The 22,701-nt window shown below is 45.9% G+C and overlaps 1 protein-coding gene across 1 annotated transcript; it reads right to left on the reverse strand.

Moving 5' to 3' along the window:
• Window positions 1-4,876: 4,876 nt before the first annotated feature.
• On the reverse strand, window positions 4,877-20,964 carry LOC123770643 (ets DNA-binding protein pokkuri). Its single transcript, XM_045762682.2, has 4 exons — window positions 20,809-20,964; window positions 17,974-18,691; window positions 8,770-9,927; window positions 4,877-6,202 (listed from the first exon to the last, which is right to left on the reverse strand). Exons 1-4 carry the CDS (start codon window positions 20,833-20,835, stop codon window positions 5,871-5,873), a joined length of 2,235 nt encoding a protein of 744 aa, XP_045618638.2. The 5' UTR covers window positions 20,836-20,964; the 3' UTR covers window positions 4,877-5,870.
• Between the last annotated feature and the right edge of the window lie 1,737 nt (window positions 20,965-22,701).

Genomic DNA, 22,701 nt, shown 5'->3' on the forward strand with positions numbered 1-22,701 from the left:
TTTGACAAATAGTGTTTTCCTAACTCAAACAATGTGGGGTTCATTATTCTACACATAATTCTGATGTCTCTCAGGTGTTCACATTCGTGCACAGGATTCTTAGCATATATATGGAAAAAGCAAACATAGTTCCAATCTATAAAAATGGTAGTCGAGAAGACTCGTGTTATTAACAAGCGTGGTAGTCAAAACACTAGAAAAATAGTTAAAGCCAAATGGGTTGAGCACCTGGAGAGTAATGACATAATAACAGACAATATGGTTTCGAACAGGAAGATCCTGTGAAACAAATCTACTTAGTTTTTATGATAGATCCACAGAGATACTACAGGAAAGAGGTGGTTGGGTTGACGTGTCTAACTGGACCTATAAAAAGGCTTTTGACAGAGTCCCACACAAGAAGTTGTTTTGGAAACTGGAACCAACTGACAGCAGTTCTTGCACCAGTAATCTTCATCGTCTACATAAATGATCTACCAGAAGGAATGCAAAATTATTTGAACATAATTGCGGATGATGCTAAGATATTGGGGAAGATAGGAGACGCAGACTATTGCAATGCCCTTCAAATTGATCTAGATAAAATAAGTGTTTGAACCTTCAAGTGGCAAATGGAATTCAATCTGAATAAATGCCATGTTATGGAATGTGGAATCTGAAAAAAATAGGCCACAATTTACGAATTATGTGGAAAGGAATTACAGAACTCTAATAAAGAAGGAGACCTATGGGTGGTTTTAGATAGCAAGCTGTCGCCAGAGGAACACATAAAGAACATTGTGAGAGGAACGTATGCGTCGCTTTCCAACTTCAGACTTGCTTTTAATCACATGGATGGTGAAATACTAAAGAAACTGTTCATGACTTTTGTGAAACCAAAATGCGTTAAATATGCCAAAACTAGAAGATAGAAGAAAAAGGTGGCGATTCACTACTTACAACAAAGAGTAATTCCTAAAACCAACAACTTCACGAACAATAGGACACAGATTCCATGCACAAGCAACGCACACACACACACACACATACACTCGGTGAGACACAGGTGGTAACTGAGTACCCATTGTATTGTTAGAAATAATTTTGTTAGTGTCAGAGTAGTTAACAAATAGAATGCATTAGGCATTGATGTGGCGGAGGCAGACTCCATACACAGTTTCAAATACAAATATTATAGAGCCCAATAGGTTCAGGAACCTGTACACCATTTAACAATGGAGAGGTGGGGCAAAGAGCTGAAGCTCAACCCCCACAAGCACAACTAGACGAGTACACACATCACGCACGTACACACACACACGCATCAGGCACGCACGCACGCACACCACTCACACAAAAAATTAAACAAGTTGTGAAAACCATTTACATCCCACCACAAGTTTATGACACGACTCGACAAAGAATTCGAACGACGGGATAGTCGTTCATTATACACATATCACATACATATCATATACGATATCACATTATACCGCGATAGCCACAAGGCTAAGAGGCGGGCCATAAGAGCTGAACCTCAATTTCCCGTAGTCACTTCTAGGTGCGCACACAAACACACACATCAGTTTATTGACGGTTGAGAGGAGAGACCAAAGAGCTGAAGCTCAACCCGCGCAAGCACAATTAGGTGAGCACACATGGAAATCTATTTTTGTTTTAATAAATTTTGTATTTTTATTTTTTTTATAAATGAGAACGGACATTTGCTGCAGCCTGTTTATATATATATATATATATATATATATATATATATATATATATATATATATATATATATATATATATATATATATTATATATAATATATATATATATATATTATATATATATATATATATTATATATATATATAAACCTAATAGCCAGAACCACACTACTTGGCCTAGTAAGCAAGACCAGATTTGCCTAACAAATCTTTCCAAATTGATTTAATTATTTTAATATTATTATATTATTTAAAAGAACATGAATTACTTTTTTTGTTATCTTTATTTAAGTAAATACAATATAAATCATATATACATAATTTTTACAAGGCAATACTACATTACACATACAGTAGTATAATTCTCAGTGAACAAGTCTTTCATTATCACAGAACATGATCTTTAAAACCCCTAAATGGTATACTTATTTTTCTTTAAATGATTTACAAAATTGGAGATTATATTTACATTAATTTACAGGGGAAATTATTGCATTTATATATATTTTATATAATTATCAGTAAACAAATTTTCCATATTAAGACTTAATTATGATAGGTTAGGTAAGAAAAAAATTATATGTTAGTTTTAACATACAATTAAAACAAAATCATATACAATGTCATGGAAACCTTTATCACTTCCTAAGAAAAAAAATATATACTTAAAGTATATATATAATTCCAGGAAAGTTCGGCTTGTTAAGCCACCTGGCCTATTAGGTACACCTTTTTGTTATTGTATGTATACTGTATATACACGAGTTCTTACATTTTTGTAATATATATTATATAACATATAATATTTATACTGTACTGTACTGTATATTTTTTTCCAAATGGAAACTGTATATATATATATATATATATATATATATATATATATATATATATATATATATATATATATATATATAAAGGGGGGTACCACCTCTGGTTGTTTGTATATCACTTTTGTATTATATTAAATATAATATATATAATATATACAAAAATAGGGGTGGTAGGAGAAGAAAATTTTAAAGTGTTCAGTGGACTCCACAAAGTCTTCTCTGAATACTCTTTATTTTCTTCTTCGAGGCTATGGGTCCTTACAATTGCACCTGAGATGTTACCCATCTCTCTCTCATATATATATATATATATATATATATATATATATATATATATATATATATATATATATATATATATATATATATATATATATTATATTATATTATATGTTGTACCTAATAGACCAAGGTGCCTAAAACAAGCAGGGTTGTCCTGAATATATATATTTAAAAAAAATTCTCGACATTTTCAACGTTTTAACTTAGAAATTTGATAAATCCTAACGTACCTAACCGACCCTATCCTAACCTAACCAAGTCAGTCATTCATGTTCTTGATATAATAAGATGAACTGAAACAAACCATCTCGAAAAGAAATAATTGAAAATAACTAAAATTAATCTGTTAGGCCAATCTGGCCTTGCATACTAGGCCAAGTAGTGCGGTTCTGGCTATTAGGTTACGACATATATGGAGATGCCAAATACCTAATAATGCCAGGTACCTAAATACCTGAGAGATGCCAAACTCCCAGGTATCAGGTACCCGGGAGTCTGGCATGTAGGGGGTAAGGGAAGGGAACTATCAGGAGGAAAGCGCCAAGCCATTACGACTATATAGCACTTGGAAGAGGTCAGGATAAGGATTTAGGATGGGACGGGGTGGGAAGGAATGGTACCCAACCACTTGGACGGTCGGGGATTGAACGCCGACCTGCAAGAAGCGAAACCGTCGCTCTACCGTTCACCCCAAGTGGTTGGGCATGTACGGGGTAGTGGATGTGGGTGACAGGCTTCCTGCCCCTCGACTGCGTAAACAAATAACCAACAAATAGGAAACCACATTTAGTACTATAGCTCCGTGAAGAGCCTCGTCAAGAGACAACCATACTGACATACCTGTTCTGGCCCACTAATCCCTGACGACTTGCCAGAAGGCGCAGTTGGAGAGAAGTATTAACGTCGTCAAGCACAGGGCCAGGAAACAACCTCGGTCAAGGAGCACCAGTTACTTACTCCCTCCGTTTTCAGACTTCTTGTGAGACCAGAAAATATATATTTTGAATATAACTTCTCCGCTTTTAAGGCCATGTTTTCAACTCTTGTCATGCCTTAATATGGGGTGAGTTTATTATGGACGGTTGCCATAGGAGAAAGCCTAAGAAAACTGACCATTAAGATTTGTGCAAACGATGATTAATGGAAAGTTGCGCGGCGCGTGACTTGTTTGTTCTCATGACAGACTTTTTTATTTTTTTTCGGGATGGACTTTGCTTATGGGCTCAGTCAGGCTCACATTGTTGGTTTACTGCTCTCTTTATCCTTTCTATAAATGGCTTACAAAATTTTTTAGTAGTTTTTCTTACACCTCAGTTAGTTAGATGCGTATATATATAGTATTTTCACATGTATAATTGTTGTATTTACATTAACCAATTCAACTGCCATGTTGGGTTGGTTAGGCTGTAACCAACACAAAATAGTTTTATTTATAGGAATTTAAGTAGTGTTCAAATGTATACTCTTTAATGTAGTTATTTGAAGGAATTTGAGTAGTTTAATGTAGTACAGTATATGCCATTTTCTTTTAAAATAAAGGCTCAAATATTTTTTTGCCAATTAGTACATATTTCATATATCCAGTAAATTGTATTGCTATATATTGTTTCCTAATATAGAGGCGTCGAGTGGTTATAGGTTGATGAACATTCTACTCACTGGAGCAGTGTATGTGAGTATGTGTACTTGTATATATAACATTAATAATTTTGTAATTAGCGTCAAGATTGTTATTTGCTTAGCTAAACGAACTAGAAGGTTCAGTTCCTGAACAGGTTATGTGCCTCTGTAATCCTTTACACCACCGCCCACGAGATGGGTATGGGGTGCATAATAAAGAAATTGTGACTGGAGCAGTATATCCGATAACTTTAATTGCTGGAGCTTCAGGTGATGGATGATCAGTGTGCTACACGTATCATTAATACCCTTCATGGAATATTCAGGTGCACTATTCATACCATGTCAAATGTTATACAATTATTTGTCCCCAGTCAGCATTCTGGTGTTAAAACATATTTGCAGCAGGTCTCAGGTGTTTGATAAATACACTTAGTTTTGGGTGGAGTATATTTTTGACAAGAAGCATTACAATACATATACATATATGTATCCTCTTCAGTTAACACAGGGTAGGGATTTTTTTTGTTTTTTTTTTTATAAAATACAAAGTACTTTGTAGCATAAATAAATATATATATATTCTTAAAATATATTGTTTAGCACAAGTAAACTTACTGATGGAGGTGTTGACCTAGGCGATAGTTGGGTGTGGTTACGGGCATGAATAAACACCTTAACCACGCCCACAGGCCTGTCTCACACACACACACACACATTAGGCGCGCCAACTCTCACGCACACACGTAAAACATGCACGCAAGTCACACCTCCGTTGGACTTGACAGAGTTGTGAGATCCACTAACAACTCAACCAAGTCCACAGCGCCCGCATGGCCACCACAGTGGGTGGCGACGCGGGCGTGCGATGTCCAGGAGAGGCGCCTCCCGCAGCGTCACCCAGAGGCGGCGGTGGTGGAGGCGCCGCAGGGCCGTGGGAAGGGGGGAGGTGTCGGCCGGTTCCTCAACCCGCCCCCACGGCTACATCTGGTATTTCACCAACTTAACTTACACTTATCTACTGCTACTTGTAAATACAGCGAAACTTCGGCGTTGGTGGAGGGGCCCGACAATATATGGGCGGACCCCTCTACCTTCCTGCCTACTTCACTAATACACCTTAACATTATACCTTAAGCCTACCATAGAGCTAAGTAACAACATAGGCCTACGGGAGTCCGGACAACACTAACTGATGCCGTCACGGACGTAAATAAAATGAAGTTCATAGAACTTACACATGGGAATATATCATAGATATATGGTGTAAAAATAACGCACAAGGCCTTGGTGCGGAGCTCAAGCCCTGACTTAGGCCGAGTCGTCCACAGACCATGTGCGGAATCAAGGGAAATTACCTTCCCCCCCTTAACATTAGGTTGATCACTCACAGACACATACACACACGCACTCTGTGGTCTGACCAAACCCTACAGACAGTAGGGGTGGCAGAACTGGTACACAAGCCGCTGAGAGCGCTCGGTCTTCTTCATGATGCCCTTCTTGTAGTACTGGCGGATGGAGCGCGATAGTTTGTCGTAGTTCATGGCAGGGCGGTTTTTGCGCTTGCCCCACAACCTCGCCACACGCACGCTGTCCTCAATTTTGAAGACACCCTTCTGCCGGTCTAGCCAGCGGATGCAAGAGCCGTAGAGCTGAGGCTGCTGCAGGAGCTCCTTTAGGAACTGCCACAGATGAATATGGGTGCCGCCGCGGCCACCGCTCCCGCTGCTGCCTCCACATACCTCGTCCTCCACCTCTTCTGTAAACAAACAAAAAATGCCGCCATTAATTAAAATTAAATACAAACACTACGCAAATACAGGTATCCCACATGGTCACAATATCGGAGGGTAAATCCTGCTTCCTACAGTACCTAACCTAAAACCATTGGCATACAGTATTTACAAAAACAATAGCAGACGAGCGGAAATTTATATATATTTATATAGAAACTAAGTACACGGAAATGTGCAATACTAGTGTTAGAAGGTCACATTGAGTTGTCACCTGGCCACCCCCACAATAGTGTTTACACTACTAACATTGTTCTTACCGGAAGATGACGTCATCCTTCCACCCCCCACCCCCCCCCCGCACTCCACAAAACCAAACCACCTTCATGTTGCTACTCCCCCCCCCCTTTTCATACATGTACCCAGCAATCACTAAGCACCACCCCCACCTCCCTCCTTCACATGACCTTTCTGTACGTCATAAATACAGACACCTTTTTTCTCTTTTATAAACTCACCCACCTTCCAATTAACACCCTTCCACCTCTACTCTCCTCCCCCCCTCCCCTTCACTCCAACACCCGGCCGGCCTCTCCTCAAGAGAAACAGCCTTGAGACGGGACAAAGTAAACTCGCCCTTACAATCTTTAAGTATATGAACTCATCCAATATTATCTTACTAGGAATAACTATAACGCAAATATTCCCTTACTTCAAGCTCCCTCACTTCACCCGCTTCATCATAAAGTACCATAAAGAAATAAGCGAGGGGCAAACTGATTAGACATGTTTATTGTAATCAAAAGTAAGATATGCATACACACTTCGTCAGATACGGTAGTTAATATATATTATTACAAATTCTATAAAGGATGTAAGAGGGAAAAGAGTGAGTTACAAATAAAAAGGAAGAGATATCAAGAGAGAAAATGAAGATGTCGATTGATTTCTATCAACCCATAGAGCTCCTCAGTCTTCATGTAAGAGGGGTTAAGATATTATTGTAAGAGTAGTTAGAAGAGGAATATGAGGGATTGAGAGGTGAATGGAAAGGAATTTGGAGGGGGTGGACAGGAAGAAAATGGGGGAGGGGGGGGGGGGTTGAAGGGAGTTTGAGCATGAGGGAGGGGGGGGGGGAAAGATTGAAGGAGGGGTGTGGTACAGAAGGGTTGTGGAGTATAGGGGGGAGAGGGGGGGGGGGGTGGCCTTGGAGCCCGGGAATCCCAAACGCAATGTTGATCGGTGCCTGTATGCGCGTTGAAGTGTGTGCGGCCTGGTGTAAGGTCATGTGCGTATACGCACTATCCCTTCCCCTCACTACCGAGCTTGTGTAGATATACGCAGCTCCTAATGTGTGAGCACGCGCGTGAACACACACTTGGGGATGCCTATAAGTGTATGCAATCTGATGTAACCTCACGTACAACTCCTCTCCCCCCCCCTCCTACGGTCACTCAAGTGTGCACATCTGGTAGCTCGCGACACACACACACACACACCAACTTGCAGTGGCTATGATTCACGTGCACACGCCGCCACAACTCGTGCACCCCGTCACGTACATCCCCTGCTCGACTCCACCTAAAATGAAAGCTCTGACGTCACACTCCTCGCCCTATCAAAAGCCTCAGTTGACTGCTTTATCGCACTCACATAAAACATTCTATAAACAAACACTATTGCAACAAATAATCATAAGACATAATGGAGTGAGACCACACTATACAAATATGTCGGTGAAAAGTTGTACAATTGAAAATCATCAAGATGTGAGAGGATAAAAAGGCATTGAGATTTCCAGGGGCCCTGATAGAGGCTAGCTGTGGTATCACCTTGAGCCTGCCACCGAGAGCGGCGCGTCGCAACACCGCCCTTACGACTCCTCTACACAAGGCTCAACACCGGCCGCCCTCACATAAGACCCTGTGTTATGATGGATGCCTGGCTAGCCTCAATTGTTGCGTTTCTTATCCAACACAAAGAAAACTGGAGTCGGGCGCTGAGTGAACGGCGATAAGTCGGCTCGGGTGGAGCTTGGCAGCAACAGCCACGAGCCTCGTGGGCATTACTTAAGCTTAAGTGTAGTTTCTTCTCAGTCGTCTATGTACAGTTACAACAGCACCAAAACCTAACCCCCCCCCCCCCAACCCCCACCCACATTTAACACAAATTCATCGCCAGTCAAGTTCAATAAAGTTATCGTTGAAACTCTCTGGCGCAAAAGTTTAATATTAAACAAATCTTTAACATTAAAACTCAGCATGACTCGACACTGACGTGTTGAGTACCCACCCACACCTTTCAACACAAGCCCCTCTGGCAATGGCACCCCAGCTCCCCCCCCCCCCCAGCACCTTGCCACGCCCGGGGCATCTGTGTGCCCGCTATTGGCACCACCACCCGCCCTCTCCACCCAACAAGCAACAACGCCCTGCTCTCCTCCACCCACCACCTCGCCATACAGGTCACCTACCCAGCAACTAACACCCCCCCCCCCCCATTTAGTCAACAATTACAGACAAATCAATAATAGGTTAAGGGCCCCAAAGGAGTAATCTTACGGCAACAAGAAAAGGGTATGTGGTGTACTCACCATCAGAATCATAGGCGTCGTCCTGGGGAGAGTGGGCGGGGACTCTGGTGGTGTGGGCGGCCTTGGGACTGCTGGCTTGTTGCTGAAGAAGGGTCGTCATCTCGAGACATTGTTCCTCCAGGTAGACGCCACCAGAGGCTTGCTGTTGCGATGGTTGTGGGGATGGGGTTCCCGTCTGGGGTTGGCAGGAGCCGGTGCCACCAGCCTGCAGGTGCTGCGTCACCTGCACTACTGGCGTGGGCACTTGGCCCATGTTAGTAGTCAGGGACATCGAAGGGCTAGACTGGTTAGGAGAGCACAGCTGCTGGCCAGAGGGGCCCAGTTGCTGGCCAGGGGAGCCCAGTTGCTGGCCGGGAGAGCCCAGTTGCTGGCCAGGGGAGCCCAGCTGCTGGCCAGGGGAGCCCAGCTGCTGGCCAGGGGAGCCCAGCTGCTGGCCAGGGGAGCCCAGCTGCTGGCCAGGGGAGCCCAGCTGCTGGCCAGGGGAGCCCAGTTGCTGGTTATGGGAGCCCAGTTGTTGGTTAGGAGAGCCCAGCTGTTGGCCAGGGGAGCCCAGCTGTTGGCCAGGAGAGCCCAGTTGTTGGCCAGGGGAGCCCAGTTGTTGGCTAGGGGAACCCAGTTGTTGGCCAGGGGAGCCCAGTTGTTGGCCAGGGGAACCCAGTTGTTGGCCAGGGGACCCCAGCTGATGGTTATGGGAGCCCAGCTGCTGGTTAGGGGAGCCCAGTTGTTGGCCAGGGGACCCCAGTTGCTGGTTATGGGAGCCCAGCTGCTGGCCAGGGGACCCCAGTTGCTGGTTATGGGAGCCCAGCTGCTGGCCAGGGGAGCCAATTTGGCCCGAGTTTTCCAGCTGGGTTGTTTGCGGTACTTGCTGGTGGCACTGTTGCTGTTGATGGATGATGATAGGATCAGGGTAGAGGCGGTACCTGTACTGGTACTGGGGCAGCTTGGGTGCAGCTCGCAGAGCTCCCCGCCAGATCTCCAGTTGGGCGTAGAGTAGCTCGCCACCTACGGGAGCCAGCTGACGGAACTGTGCCTCCGTCAGTTTAAGAAGCGCAGGGCCGCCTAAGTTCCAGAAGTTGAGCATGAGAGGTGGGAGGTGGAGTTGGGTTGCCTGGAGGTTGAGCCAGGCACGGACATCATCGACACTCCACAGAGCAGGATCTGCAAATACAACAAATACTGTGAAATTCGAACACTCTCACAATCACTGTAAAATAAACAATTACCTCCTGCGATGTTTGTGTTACCTATGTGAAGGTGACCCCAAACTCTGAACAATATTTACTCAGTTATACACCGCTCCCCCAACTAGCTCTTATTTCTATAACACTGTACGAGGTTGTTCGTAACTACCTCCCTCGCTCCCCCAGTTTGCACTTCTCCCACACTAAGACCAACTGACAGTAACACCTGTCAACGCAACACACGCTACCGGATCGACGTGACAAAGTTAGAGCAGCACGTACCACATCTCCCGACCACAGCGGACGGCGACACCGATCTCGATTTCGTGGACAAGTCCGCCATGTTGGTTGGGTACAGGGGTGAGGGAAAATGGCGGCTGGGAGTCGATCTTTCTCAAGCGTTATCAAAGAGATATTATAACGGCGAAATCTCCTTCAGGAGTCGTATGGCACGTGCAATTGGGCGTGGGGCGGCCTGAGTGAGGAGGTGTGATCGAACTCGCCGCCCTCGCCAGACTATGCACCTTCAGATAATGCTGATGACAGAGGGTAACACTTGGTGACGTCACGGCCCACGTCACAAGATCCTGGTCAGGCTCGGGAGACGCAGCAGGCATTTCCCGCACACCCTTCATTTCCCCGACCCCTGCCGCTCGAGGCGCAGGTGCTCCCGGCTCCCATAACAACCCCTACAGGTGAGGAAGTCACCCCCCTACGGGCCAGCGGGAGGATGCACTAGCGGGATGATACGCGGGTTCTTGGCTAAGGGTGGGAGGCAAGGTTACTGCCCTCGCTTTGCCTCACTTCTCCTGGCAGGGTAGCCGTACCTACCTAACCTCGCCACGAGCCAACCACTCCACCATCTATCACTAAAGTATTGTTGTGACTTTCGCCACGGAGAGAGAGTATTGGGCACTCATTCTCCGAGTGAACTTACTACCATACCAGTATGTAAACTTATAAGCTCAAACCACCCGCCACACACCTGCAATAAACTCGACCCCACACACCTACAATGTGATCAAATAACCCATTTTTCGTTGTGTGGGCGCAACGAGTTTTGGTGTGGGATTGGTGGGTTGATCTTATTGCAGGATCATCCCACCCACCCACCTGCATTAAGGCCAACCCATCCCACCCACTTGCACAAAGATCAACCCACCCCACCCACACTAAAACTCGTTGCGCTCGCACCATTACTTTTAATCTGTTACAGATGCAAGACTGTTCTTGAGAGGCACTGATAACAGGTACAAACATCCAGGTCGGCGGGAACAGGAATATGGGACTGGAACACGAAGTGAGACAAATCGTGAAAATGGTGGAGTGGAGAAAGGGTGGAGATGTGGAAGAGGATGGTGAATGAGTAGGAGTGGGGGTTGAAAGGGCAGGAAAGATTAGAGTAAGGGTAAAAAAAATAAGGAGGTAGGAGAGCGGGAGATTAGAAGGAGCACGAAAGGAGGTTGGAAAAGGAATAAAAGAGGAGGATGGAGAGGGGGTTAGAAGGAGCAGGAGAGATTAGAAGGGACAAACAAAAATGAGGGGGAAATGGGATTGGAGTGGGGGGTTAGAAGGGCCAGGAGAAAGGGGGGTTAGTAGGGGCAGCAAAGGAGGATAGAAAAGGGATAGGAGACGGGGGTTAGACGAGGTAGGAGAGGGTGGAGAAAAGAAAAGTTAGGACAGGTGGGTGCAGAAGGGGCAGGAGAGGAGGTTGGAGAGAGGGTAAGACCGAAGGGGAAAAGGGGGTGGGAGGGGGGTGTGAAGTGGAGATGTAGAAGCACTTCAACTAAATAAACCCAGCCAGACAATCAGGTTGGTCTCCTTCTCGCCGTGATGGTGGTGCCTTACAGGGTAGGCATTGTGGCGGGTGGAGGGGTAGGAGTGCCTCACAAGAGTGCCACTCACCCCTGGAATGTCTGGGTGCCCGGGAGCCCCCGTCGCACAGGCGCCACCCTCCTCCACTGCATCAGGGTGCCTCTCAAGGCTCCAACCCACTACGCTTACCCTTTCTCATGGTCTTAAGGCACTTTTTGTGCCCGTATCCAGAGTTAATTCTTCGTTTCCATTAGTGTGGGGAGGAAGGAGGAGTGTGGGGAGGGGAGGAAGGAGGAGGGTAGGAAGGGTGTGGGGAGGGTAGGAAGGAGTGTGGGGAGGGGAGGAAGGGTGTGGGGAGGGTAGGAAGGAGTGTGGGGAGGGGAGGAAGGAGTGTGGGGAGGAAGGAGTGTGGGGAGGGGAGGAAGGAGGAGTGTGGGGAGGGGAGGAAGGGTGTGGGGAGGGTAGGAAGGGTGTGGGGAGGGTAGGAAGGAGTGTGGGGAGGGGAGGAAGGAGTGTGGGGAGGGGAGGAAGGAGTGTGGGGAGGGTAGGAAGGGTGTGGGGAGGGTAGGTAAGTGGGGTAGAATTTATCTCATTGGAGTTTTCGAGTCGTCTAAATGTTGGATTTTAAGATTCTCCCTCACGCCTTCTCAGACGACTAGTTATTTAGTTTAGATTCTTTCATATATCCATATTTATAATGCTTCGGTTCCAAAACGTATACACTTTTGGAATGAGGAAGGTACACAGCTGCCCAGTGTATTGGCCTATAGCATCTCCCACAAGCTGCGGGGCCAGGGGCGGGCCAGGGGCGGGCCAGGGGCGGGCCAGGGGCGAGCCAGGAGTGAACCTCAGTCAGACCCTGCAGAAACTCTTCCTGATACTATGTAAGAATACTCCTCCCCTGTCCCACCCCTCCATTATACAACATTTCTTTTCTTTTGTTCGGTTATAGGATCCTTAGTTTTCCATCATACGAGAAAGTTCACGGAAGACGCAAGGAAGAAACTTTTAGTAATTTCATCCATCGCCATCACCACCACCAGCGTCCCTCAGTTTGACAATCATGTCAAACCCTCAAGTTCACAGCTGGTTTCCCTAGTTCCTGAAGCTGTATAAACCATCTCTACTTCCCTTTTGCCCCCTCACAACTCTCTCCCATCCTCGATATTTACTCCTGAAATAATCCATCTGAAATGGAATAAACAATTTTACCTCCTAACATTCCCGTAAAATTGACCCACACTAAACACCAATGAATTTCACTATCCTCACTATGAGGCCTGGTCGACGACCGGGCCGCGGGGACGCTAAGCCCCGGAAGCACCTCAAGATAACCTCAAGGTAACTCTTCCTTACTCCGCCCACTAATCATCAACGCTAATACCATCCTTCTCCCACTACCTTTTACGCGTCCATCTCAACTATAAATAAATCCTTTTCACTACCAACCAAACCCTATCCCCTCCCCCACCTTGTTATCCTCTCAACTAACACCCACTTTGAATCTCACTCTCGGCTCACTCTCAGTGCCACGGAAACAAGCGTGGTGCCATCCCACTATCTCTCAACCTCGTCAGCCATCGGTATCTGCCTGCTTATCTCTGACGCACGAAGGATGCGAAGGCTCACTGGTCTTCCTCGCCGGGGTAGCAGCAGCGCCGCGCTCAACAAATCTCTTTATGAGGAAGGTTGAAGTAAATATTAATGGCGAGTCAGTTTTCCTATTATTACTACTGAAATATACGGCCGTTGCTAATATCAGTTGTAAGTGGAAAATAAACCGTTTGTCGGTCGGAATAAAACCGTAGACGTAGCTGTAGGTAGCAATGGTGGCAGCTGTTGTTTTTTTGTCTTGTTATTACTAAATCCTCGACTAACTTCTCTTCCCTTCCCCACATACCGCCCACCTTCCCTCTCCCACACTCCGCCCACTTTCCCTCTCCCACACTCCGCCCACTTTCCCTCCAGCTAAAGACCTGCTGTACCACTACAACATGAGAGAGGTTGTTGTCCAACCTTAGCTCCCCAACTCTCTGTCCATCCTCATATTCTCTAAGCTCCCAGCCCCTCCTTCTTGTTCTTACCCTCTACAAATTTATCTTCTTCAATTCCTTCCTTCTTCCCTTCACACTGTGGTGTACAAGCAGCAGCAGCAGAGGAGAGCAGAGGGTGGGAGTGGGCTGCCCACCCTGGTATTTGCGTCACAAGGGGGACAAAAAGTGGTCAACCCTCACACAGGACCTCCAAGTGTACCCACCCACCGCTCCCGCCGCCTCCTAGTCCTTCGCCACTCTTCCTACACCTCTTGGTTTTGTTCTTTTTCATCTTTGCATCAACTCAACTTGCCACTCCTGTGCCTTCCACTTTCTCTGTAAGTTCTCCACTTTCCCCTTTATCTCTTCTTTCTTAAATTGATTTCCCTCCTCTAGGTTTTTCTTTCACTACCCAGATGAAAACGAAGGCGAAGAAGACGAAGACTCTCTCCTCTAAACTGCCCAGGGGATATAAACCCCACTTAGTTCATTAATTAATAGGTGGCACCATAAAACATAAAAGTTCATGTCTAAGTTATTTTGCTATCATCCTTTAAACACCCTCCTCCATCTCACTGGGTTGCAGCACGGCTAAGATTTCAAGGGAAATAATTGTAGACGCATAAAATAATGAGAACATTGAAGCCTACACGCCCTCGAGAAGCCAGTGGGGTCTACGTGATCGTAAATGTTGTTTAACTTTGTATAAATACATAACTAATACAAGAGCAGCCACGGGAAGCAACAAAACCCAAGTTGGTAAGAAAAAAACAGCAACGATGGAAGGAAGCGGCGTAGGAACACCTGTTGCCATGGTTGGGTACTGTAGGTGTTGCCATGGTTGGGTACTGTAGGTGTTGCCATGGTTGGGTACTGTAGGTGTTGCCATGGTTGGGTACTGTAGGTGTTGCCATGGTTGGGTACTGCAGGTGTTGCCATGGTTGGATACTGTAGGTGTTGCCATGGTTGGGTACTGTAGGTGTTGCCATGGTTGGGAATACGAGTTCTGGCCACTCTTCAGGATGAGGGGTAAGGGGTAAGGAAGGAAAGTGATTGCTGCAATAAATGGGTGGAGGAGGGTGCAGCCTTCAACTATAAGGGAGGGTGATTACAGTTATAAGGGAGTAATATAAATGTACCTCAAGAGGGTAATAGCAGCCATAAACTGCATATATATAAGGTAGGTAACTGTAGCTGAAAGGGAGGTAACTGCAGATGTAAGAGATGATGTCTGGCCTCGAGGAGACAATAGCAGTAAAAGATAGGTAGTAATAGTTTTAATGGTCGACCATAGCTGAGAGTTGATTGCATTCGTAAGAGGGAGAATGAATATATAAACACTGTACTTGTTGCCTCTGGACAGTCATGAGCAAAGGGAGGGCAGCTAATGGGGAAGGGGGCAGATGTGGATAGCAGCTTAATGTGGGAAGGATGGCAGCTTAATGTGGGAAGGATGGCAGGATAATGTGGAAGGAATGGCAGCTGAGAGACAGCTGACGAGTTGATGGGAGAGGGATAACTGATTAGGGAAGAACTGCTGATGGGACTAACACACACAGTTGACGATAGGACAGCTAATAGGAAGGGAAGGGAACTATTAGGGGAAACGCGCCAAGTCATTACGACTATATAGCACAGGGAAGGGATCAGGTTAAGGATTAGGGATTGAGAAGGAATGGTGCCCAACCACTTGGGCGGTCGGGGATTGAACGCCGACCTGCATGAAGCGAAACCGTCGCCCTACCGTCCAGCCCAAGTGGTTAACAGGAGCGAAAAAAAAGAATGGTTAAATGTGCAAACAGGAAGGGAAATGATACATTAAAACCTCATCTCTCCTCCCTCCCTTCCCCAACTGTGGTGTACATAAGGCACCTGAAGGCCATACCCCATGTAACCACCACCCGCTCACACCCACAATTACCCTCGCAACTCCATTCCCGTGTACAAAACATCTCGCATTCCCCCCACACCTCCTCCCCCATCTTCTCCCTTGCTAACCTTGCAGCCCTACCCCTCATTCCCGTTAGTTAAGGGGGAAGTGTTGGGGGTGGGGTGTTAAGACCTTGGACACAATTCCACCTTGCAATGTGATGGTTCCTCCTCCTTTGATTTCAGTGAAGAGGAGAGATATTTAGTAGGATTGTGTGTTTACTAGTTGTACTCACACTGTGGTACAGGGATTGAGGTTTGGGTCTTTGGTCCAGCCTCTCAACTGTATTTACTATTTGTATTTGCACAATCGAGCTATTTAGCTCTTGGACCCCCACCTTTCTAACCAATTTATTTGTCCTCTATTATTTCTACTACATATATTTCTCTCTAACACTTACACATCCCAAGGAAGCGGTCCGTAGCAGCTGTGTAACTACCAGGTACTTATTTACTGCTAGGTGAACAGAGGTATAGAGGTGAAAGAAACTTTGCCCATTTGTTTCTACCTCCGCCGGAGATCGAACCCGGGCCCTTAGAACTACGACCCCAGAGTGCTGTCCACTCAGCCGCGAGGCCCCGTGTGTGTATGTGTGTATGTGTGTATGTGTGTGTGTGTGTGTGTATGTGTGTATGTGTGTATGTGTGTATGTGTGTGTGTGTGTGTGTGTGTGTGTGTGTGTGTGTGTGTGTGTGTGTGTGTGTGTGTGTGTGTGTGTGTGTGTGTGTGTGTGTGTGTGTGTGTGTGTGTGGGCGACCACCCCCTCTTACACTCGCCACCCCTGCCACTTCTATACTTCCAATACATTAACACTTCCACTATCCACACATTTCCACAACAAGTACTTGAATGCTAAGTACTCTCCCCAGCCCATCATCCTAACATAAAAGTACTGTAGCAACTATGAGGCAGAAAGTACAAAAATGTAGTGATGAACCACCAGAAAAGTAGGCTTTTGTATTATTGAATTTGGTCACTAGGAAAAGTTTGTATATTTTTGTGCTATATTTGAATTTCAACTAGGCCTAGGAATATTTAAGTTTGGTTTGTAGCTCTTATTTTCTTGATTCTAAAAACAGCACAAAAAAGTGGCTTACTTGGGCTTCATGTACGATTGATAACATAGTTGCAAAAAATACTTTCATTGCAAGAGGGTGGCTTGCTAACACACACACACACACACACACACACACACACACACACACACACACACACACACACACACACACACACACACACGAGTATACAACGGGAGGTCCGAATAAATTGCATTAGACGACTGCCAGTTGGAGAGTCGGGGCTCAGGAGTTGAATCTCGGTCCTGTAACGTCTTGGTACGCGGACGCGCACATGCCAAACCTGGCAGTAAGGGGCCTTGAGTACCCCTTGTCCAACAGTTACTGCCGCTCCTAGTGCAAAAACAAACTCTTCCAAGGGCGGCTTCTCCATAAACTGCGGGGAGAGGGAGGGAGGGAGAGAGGGAGGTGGGGGGAGAGTGAGCCCCATGGATGTGGGGGCGGGAGGGGGGTGGGGGTGGCAGGTGGGTGATAGGGAGGTTGCTAAGGTGGAGAGATGTGGGGAAATGGAATGCCGAATGAGTAAAGTTGAATAAATGCCTGTTACGTCTAAACAGTAACAGAATGTGAAGAATTAAAACCCAAAAATTTAATTTTAAAGGTGTCAAAAGCAGACGAGTGGCAAGCCAGCTTTTGTATTTTTCAGCAAAGAGCCCTCCCTTGCTGCCAGCCCAGTGGCTACCAGTCAGCCCCTTCAGAATTACATAGTAACGATGATAGTGTGTTCTGTGCAACTTTACCTTCTTCACACTCCTGTCAACATTACCTTCCACTCCTGTCAACATTACCTTCTTCCCACTCCTGTCAACATTACCTATTCCCACTCCTAGTCTCCGTGTGCCAGGATGTAAAAATAGTCAATTATGCCCAATACTGTAAATAGCATCAATGTATTATATACCAATTAAAAATAGCCCCTGCTAACACAATCTGCAGGAGAGTGGTGTTGAGGGCCCGGGTTCGATTCCCGGCCTAGACAGATATAAATGGGCAATTTCTTTCACCTTTATGACCCTATTCATCTAGCAGTAAAATAGGTACCTGGGAGTTAGACAGCTGCTACGGGCTGCTTCCTGTGTGTGTGTGTGTTCTGAGATAAATATACGTAATAGACACAAATTGGAAATACACGTGCAAGCAAGAAACCTGTGGATGCTTCAGGTACTCACCCCTGGGAATGTTGAGCGAGTCGGAGACACGCTGGACGTCCCTCCTGGCATGTTCCAGTGCCAGCTGCTCCACCGTCTCCAAAATGTCCCTCTGACATGCGGCGGCGGCGGCAGCGGCGGACGCAACGGCGGCAGAAGTGGCATGGTTATTGGCGGGAACAGCAGGTGACCCACAGGAGGATCCCACACTAACCTCCTCCTCCTCCTCTTGCTTCACGTCCACCAGCATGTCCAGGAAACCAAGGCCATCGTTCATGCTGCTTGGCGACGGACTTTTGTACGGCAGAGCCGCCATCTTCTTCTGGAAGGTGTTATCTTCCAAGCGGCCCCGCAGGAGAGGGTGGTCAGGGTAGGGGGCGTAGAGTGCCGCCTGAGGGTGCACGTTCGCCAGCACCTGGTTCTCCGCCAGCAGCTCAGACAGGCTCAGCGAGGCCTCGAATCCTTCCTTCTTCAGGTTGGGTTGAGGGCGGGCGTAGGGAGAGGCACGGTGGGGGGCAGGAGGGGAGGGTGGAAGGGTGCCACAGTTGGAGGGTGGGGAGGGGGAGAAGGGTTCCTCCTTCACCTTCTCCAGCTCCCCCGGCAGGTGCTGAGGGGAGTGGAAGGAAGGTGGGGAGTAGCAAGGGTCGGACCATTGGGAGGGAGAGGGCACTTGGCACTCGCCGTACCCACCCTCGTGCCCAGGACTCATCGACACGCCTCCTGGCACCGCCTGGTTCATCTGCAACACAAAAGTTGACTGTTTAGTTTAGTTCATTTATTATGCACCCCATACCCATCTTGTGGGCGGTAGTGGAAAGGGTTACAGAGGCCCATTGCACAACAAAAATCATAATGACCCAGGCCTATGCACGGCAAATCCAATATGAACCATATAATTGAATAAAAAAGTATATTAGATTAATATTACAAGTGCTAAATTTACAATTACCTTTATTGGGGGTGAGGCACGGGTTAGGGGATGGTGGGGAGAGGCTAAGGGGGGGAGTGGAAGCATCAGGTGGGTGGAGGTGAAGAGGGAGAGGCAGTGCTGCCAATGGTGTGTTGAGCCAAAAGTGTGAATTGGTGTGGGCAGAGGAGAGAAGCAGCGGGTGCGAGGTGTTAGCGGAGGGGGTGAGGTACAGGAGATGAGGGTACGGCTGGTAATGATGTGGGGGGTGAGGGGGGGGGCTATGTGGAGGCAGTGGGGGTGGGAGGATAACCAAGGAGTCATTAAGCAACCTACGCACCCAAACCAACGCACAAATCTACCCCTTAACCCCCCGCCTCACCCACCTCTCTCATACTACTAGCTTTCAGCCTACATTTCCCGCAATAAAGATTCATTCACAACGAGCTTGGTATTATTTATAACAAAATAAGTTTTTTTCCACGCTGACGACAATATTAGCGATGATATATTGACGGCCAGCGATTTAGTATTGGAAGACCCAAATATCCAAAAGTTTAGATACGTAAACACCTTGATTTAAAACGAAATAAAACTAACCAGTTTTTTTTTATTAAAATTATTTATATGACGACACGCAAAATAACAAAGACAATTTTTATTAACCCGATCGCTACCAACAAATAAGTCTGCCTTTCACCTCAGTTCTCCATTCACTACTCACTCCAACCAACCACCCGTCACCACCAACACACATATATTATATATATATATTATATATATATATGTTATATATATATATTATATATATATATATATATATATATATATATTATATATATATATTATATTATATATATATTATATTATATATATATTATATTATATATATATTATATTATATATATATTACATTATATATATATTATATATATATTTTTTATTTAATAAAATACAATATAAATCATATATACATAAATTTCACCTTTCACTAGCGCCTAAACACAAACCTAACAGCTGCACGTACATCATATAAATTCACATGATGCAACATTTTACCCTCACAATGAGTCACTCAACAGCCATTCTCTGTATTAACAAATGCGTCAGCACAAGGGAAATGGACAGATCAGACATAATGAAATGCCGCCATCTCAAATGCCTTGGGAGCCAAGCCTAGTGCCACCATCTCCAGGGCCTTGGGAGCCAAGCCTAGTGCCACCATTGCCAGGGTCTTGGGAACCAAGCCTAGTGCCACCATCTGCAGGGTCTTGGGAGCCAAGCCTAGTGTCACCATCTCCAGGGCCTTGGGAGCCAAGCCTAGTGCCACCATTGCCAGGGTCTTGGGAACCAAGCCTAGTGCCACCATCTGCAGGGTCTTGGGAGCCAAGCCTAGTGTCACCATCTCCAGGGCCTTGGGAGCCAAGCCTAGTGCCACCATTGCCAGGGTCTTGGGAGCCAAGCCTAGTGCCATCATCTGCAGGGCCTTGGGAGCCAAGCCTAGTGCCACCATCTGCAGGGCCTTGGGAGCCAAGCCTAGTGCCACCATCTCCAGGGCCTTGGGAGCCAAGCCCAGTGCCACCATCTCCAGGGCCTTGGAAGCCAAGTCTGAGAGCTTTCTACCTTTCTAGTCTTCGTGAAGTGAGAGAAAAAAGTCCTCCGAGGCTGGTTCCCAGAGACGGGTCTCCCACACCCACCCCAAGACGTGCCTCCCACACCCACCCCAAGACGTGCCTTCCACACTCACCCCCATGCAACAGCAAGAATGCAACAATCAACACTGAACAACTTAAAGCTAATCCATGTAACTCTGAGGGGCTGGGTTGTGGGGGGCCGCCCCCAACCACCTGTAGCTTTCACCCAAGATTCATTTCTCCACATCTCGCTCTCCCCCGCACGCTTACGTACTCACTCAATGACTTACAACGTACTTAAGAGCTTCGACTTACCTCAGAGTACAGCAGTGTATGCATCATGATGCAAGGTTGAAGAAACTAATTCTCGGAGCACTCCTTTTGCACGTCTACTCCTCTCGGTGTCTCGGCTCAGAATAACTACATTGGTCTACTATCTAGGCACCTGCAGTCATCAGTTCCCTCTCGACTGCCAGATACCGCTACCTCACTCTAATTCCTTTTATTTTTTGTGCTTCATTTTCTTAAATACTCTCTCTTCAGAAACCTCACTATGGAATTATATCGTCGTATAGTGTGTCAAGTATGTAACTGCTTCGCTGAATATATGTTTGTTAATGTTTTGGCAATTAATAATGAAAGTATGGTGGGTGGGAGGGATGGCAACTCCAGTGCGCCCCAATGACGTCAATGGTCGCCATAGCAACGCGGGAGCGCGGGGCCCAAACACTGGCGAGAGTGCAAGCAAGGCAGAGTTCTTGCACTCCAATTGCCTTACTAGTTATCTGCGTTCTTTTGTTTTAAAATAATTTTACTTGGTAAACGGGCTCTGATGACTTATGGCGGCTTGCTTTATTCATTGTTCTTTGTTCCCATCCCGCCACCGTTCTCTCGCACTCTTACGCTCGAGTGAAAGTCATTCCTTCAGCGTTACCAGTTATTTCCAAGAGTCTCTCTCAATGACCAAATAACCCCCCTACGAGTGGGTTGACGATACGCGCAATATTTCAACCCCAGCACAGATATCCACGCGATAATCGAGTAATAACATCATCAGCTGTACTCGTTGGACTATTACCATGGGGATACGAACCCCTGGATGCTAGTTTTTGTGGTGGCCAGACAGCCTTGAGATGGCGTGTGCGTGTGTTTGCTTGCATGTGTGGTCGGACATGCCTGTAGTGGCCACTTGCACCACGCTGTCCCTCGCCCCACACACACACCACAAATTTACTGTTAAATCTGCACATTTTGCGTTTTTGTTAAGCGCTTACAACCGTCGGAGAACGCCATTAAATGTCGTTTTTGAAATGAATTGTGGGGTTCAGTCCCTGAACCCATTATGTGCCTGTGTAACCCTTTCCACTACCACCCACAAGATGGGTATGGGGCGCATAATAAATAAACTAAACTAAAACTAACTGACGGTTACAAATCCCTACAATTAACAAAGGCTTGGTGTAGTAACATATTAACGTCATTACTGCCCCACACACACACACAAGACAAACAATAAAATACTTTAATAATTAGTTTCCGAATTAGCAATATTATCTAGATTTGAGTAAGTACATTTCTAAAGAAATCTGGTTTCTTAAGAAACCATGCCAGGAAGACAATATATAGCATTATCTATGGCACAAGTATTTCAAGATATTTCGTAATGCCAGAAAGACAAAAGACGAACGCTCTCAAAGAAGTCGATGATGCATCAACTTACACCTGACTCAAAGGAAGAATACGGATGATAAATTTACGATCATCGTAAAAATTAGGAATCTAGAAACAATAATAGGCTTATGGTAAAAAAATATTATCTCATTATTTACACAAATTTTCCCAGTAATCATCGAAATTTGCATCCAGAGGCTATTTCAGGCTCTTCCATTCAAGTTCTTTACCTCTTATCTACAGCCCTTCTGCCCCTTTATCTTTCCCATTTTTTCTTTCTTCTACCACTTATTTTACTCATAGATCTCCACCATATCGTCCTTCTTTTCCTTAAACGTCTTCACACATTCTTCCCCTTATTGTCTTCCGTCATTTTCACCCCCTTGACCTTCTTCACCTATATGTTCTTTCTCCCCTTCCCCCTTAACTTCCTTACTTATCCTCCCTTAACTTCTTCTCTCTTCCCCACCTTATCTTCTTTCAATACCATTATTTAATCGACTTCCCTCTTCTCCACTATTATCTTTCCTTCTCCCT

Source organism: Procambarus clarkii, chromosome 56 (assembly GCF_040958095.1).
Source record: "Procambarus clarkii isolate CNS0578487 chromosome 56, FALCON_Pclarkii_2.0, whole genome shotgun sequence".
Classification (NCBI taxonomy): Eukaryota; Metazoa; Arthropoda; class Malacostraca; order Decapoda; family Cambaridae; genus Procambarus; species Procambarus clarkii.

Excerpts from the sequence above, each read along its gene's own strand:
- LOC123770643 (XM_045762682.2), bottom strand. The coding sequence starts at position 20,835 with ATGATGCATACACTGCTGTACTCTGAG. Across the intron at positions 9,928-17,973 it reads CTCGCTCAACATTCCCAGGG|ATCCTGCTCTGTGGAGTGTC; the intron begins GTGAGTACCTGA and ends TTGTATTTGCAG. Across the intron at positions 6,203-8,769 it reads CGACGCCTATGATTCTGATG|AAGAGGTGGAGGACGAGGTA; the intron begins GTGAGTACACCA and ends GTTTGTTTACAG.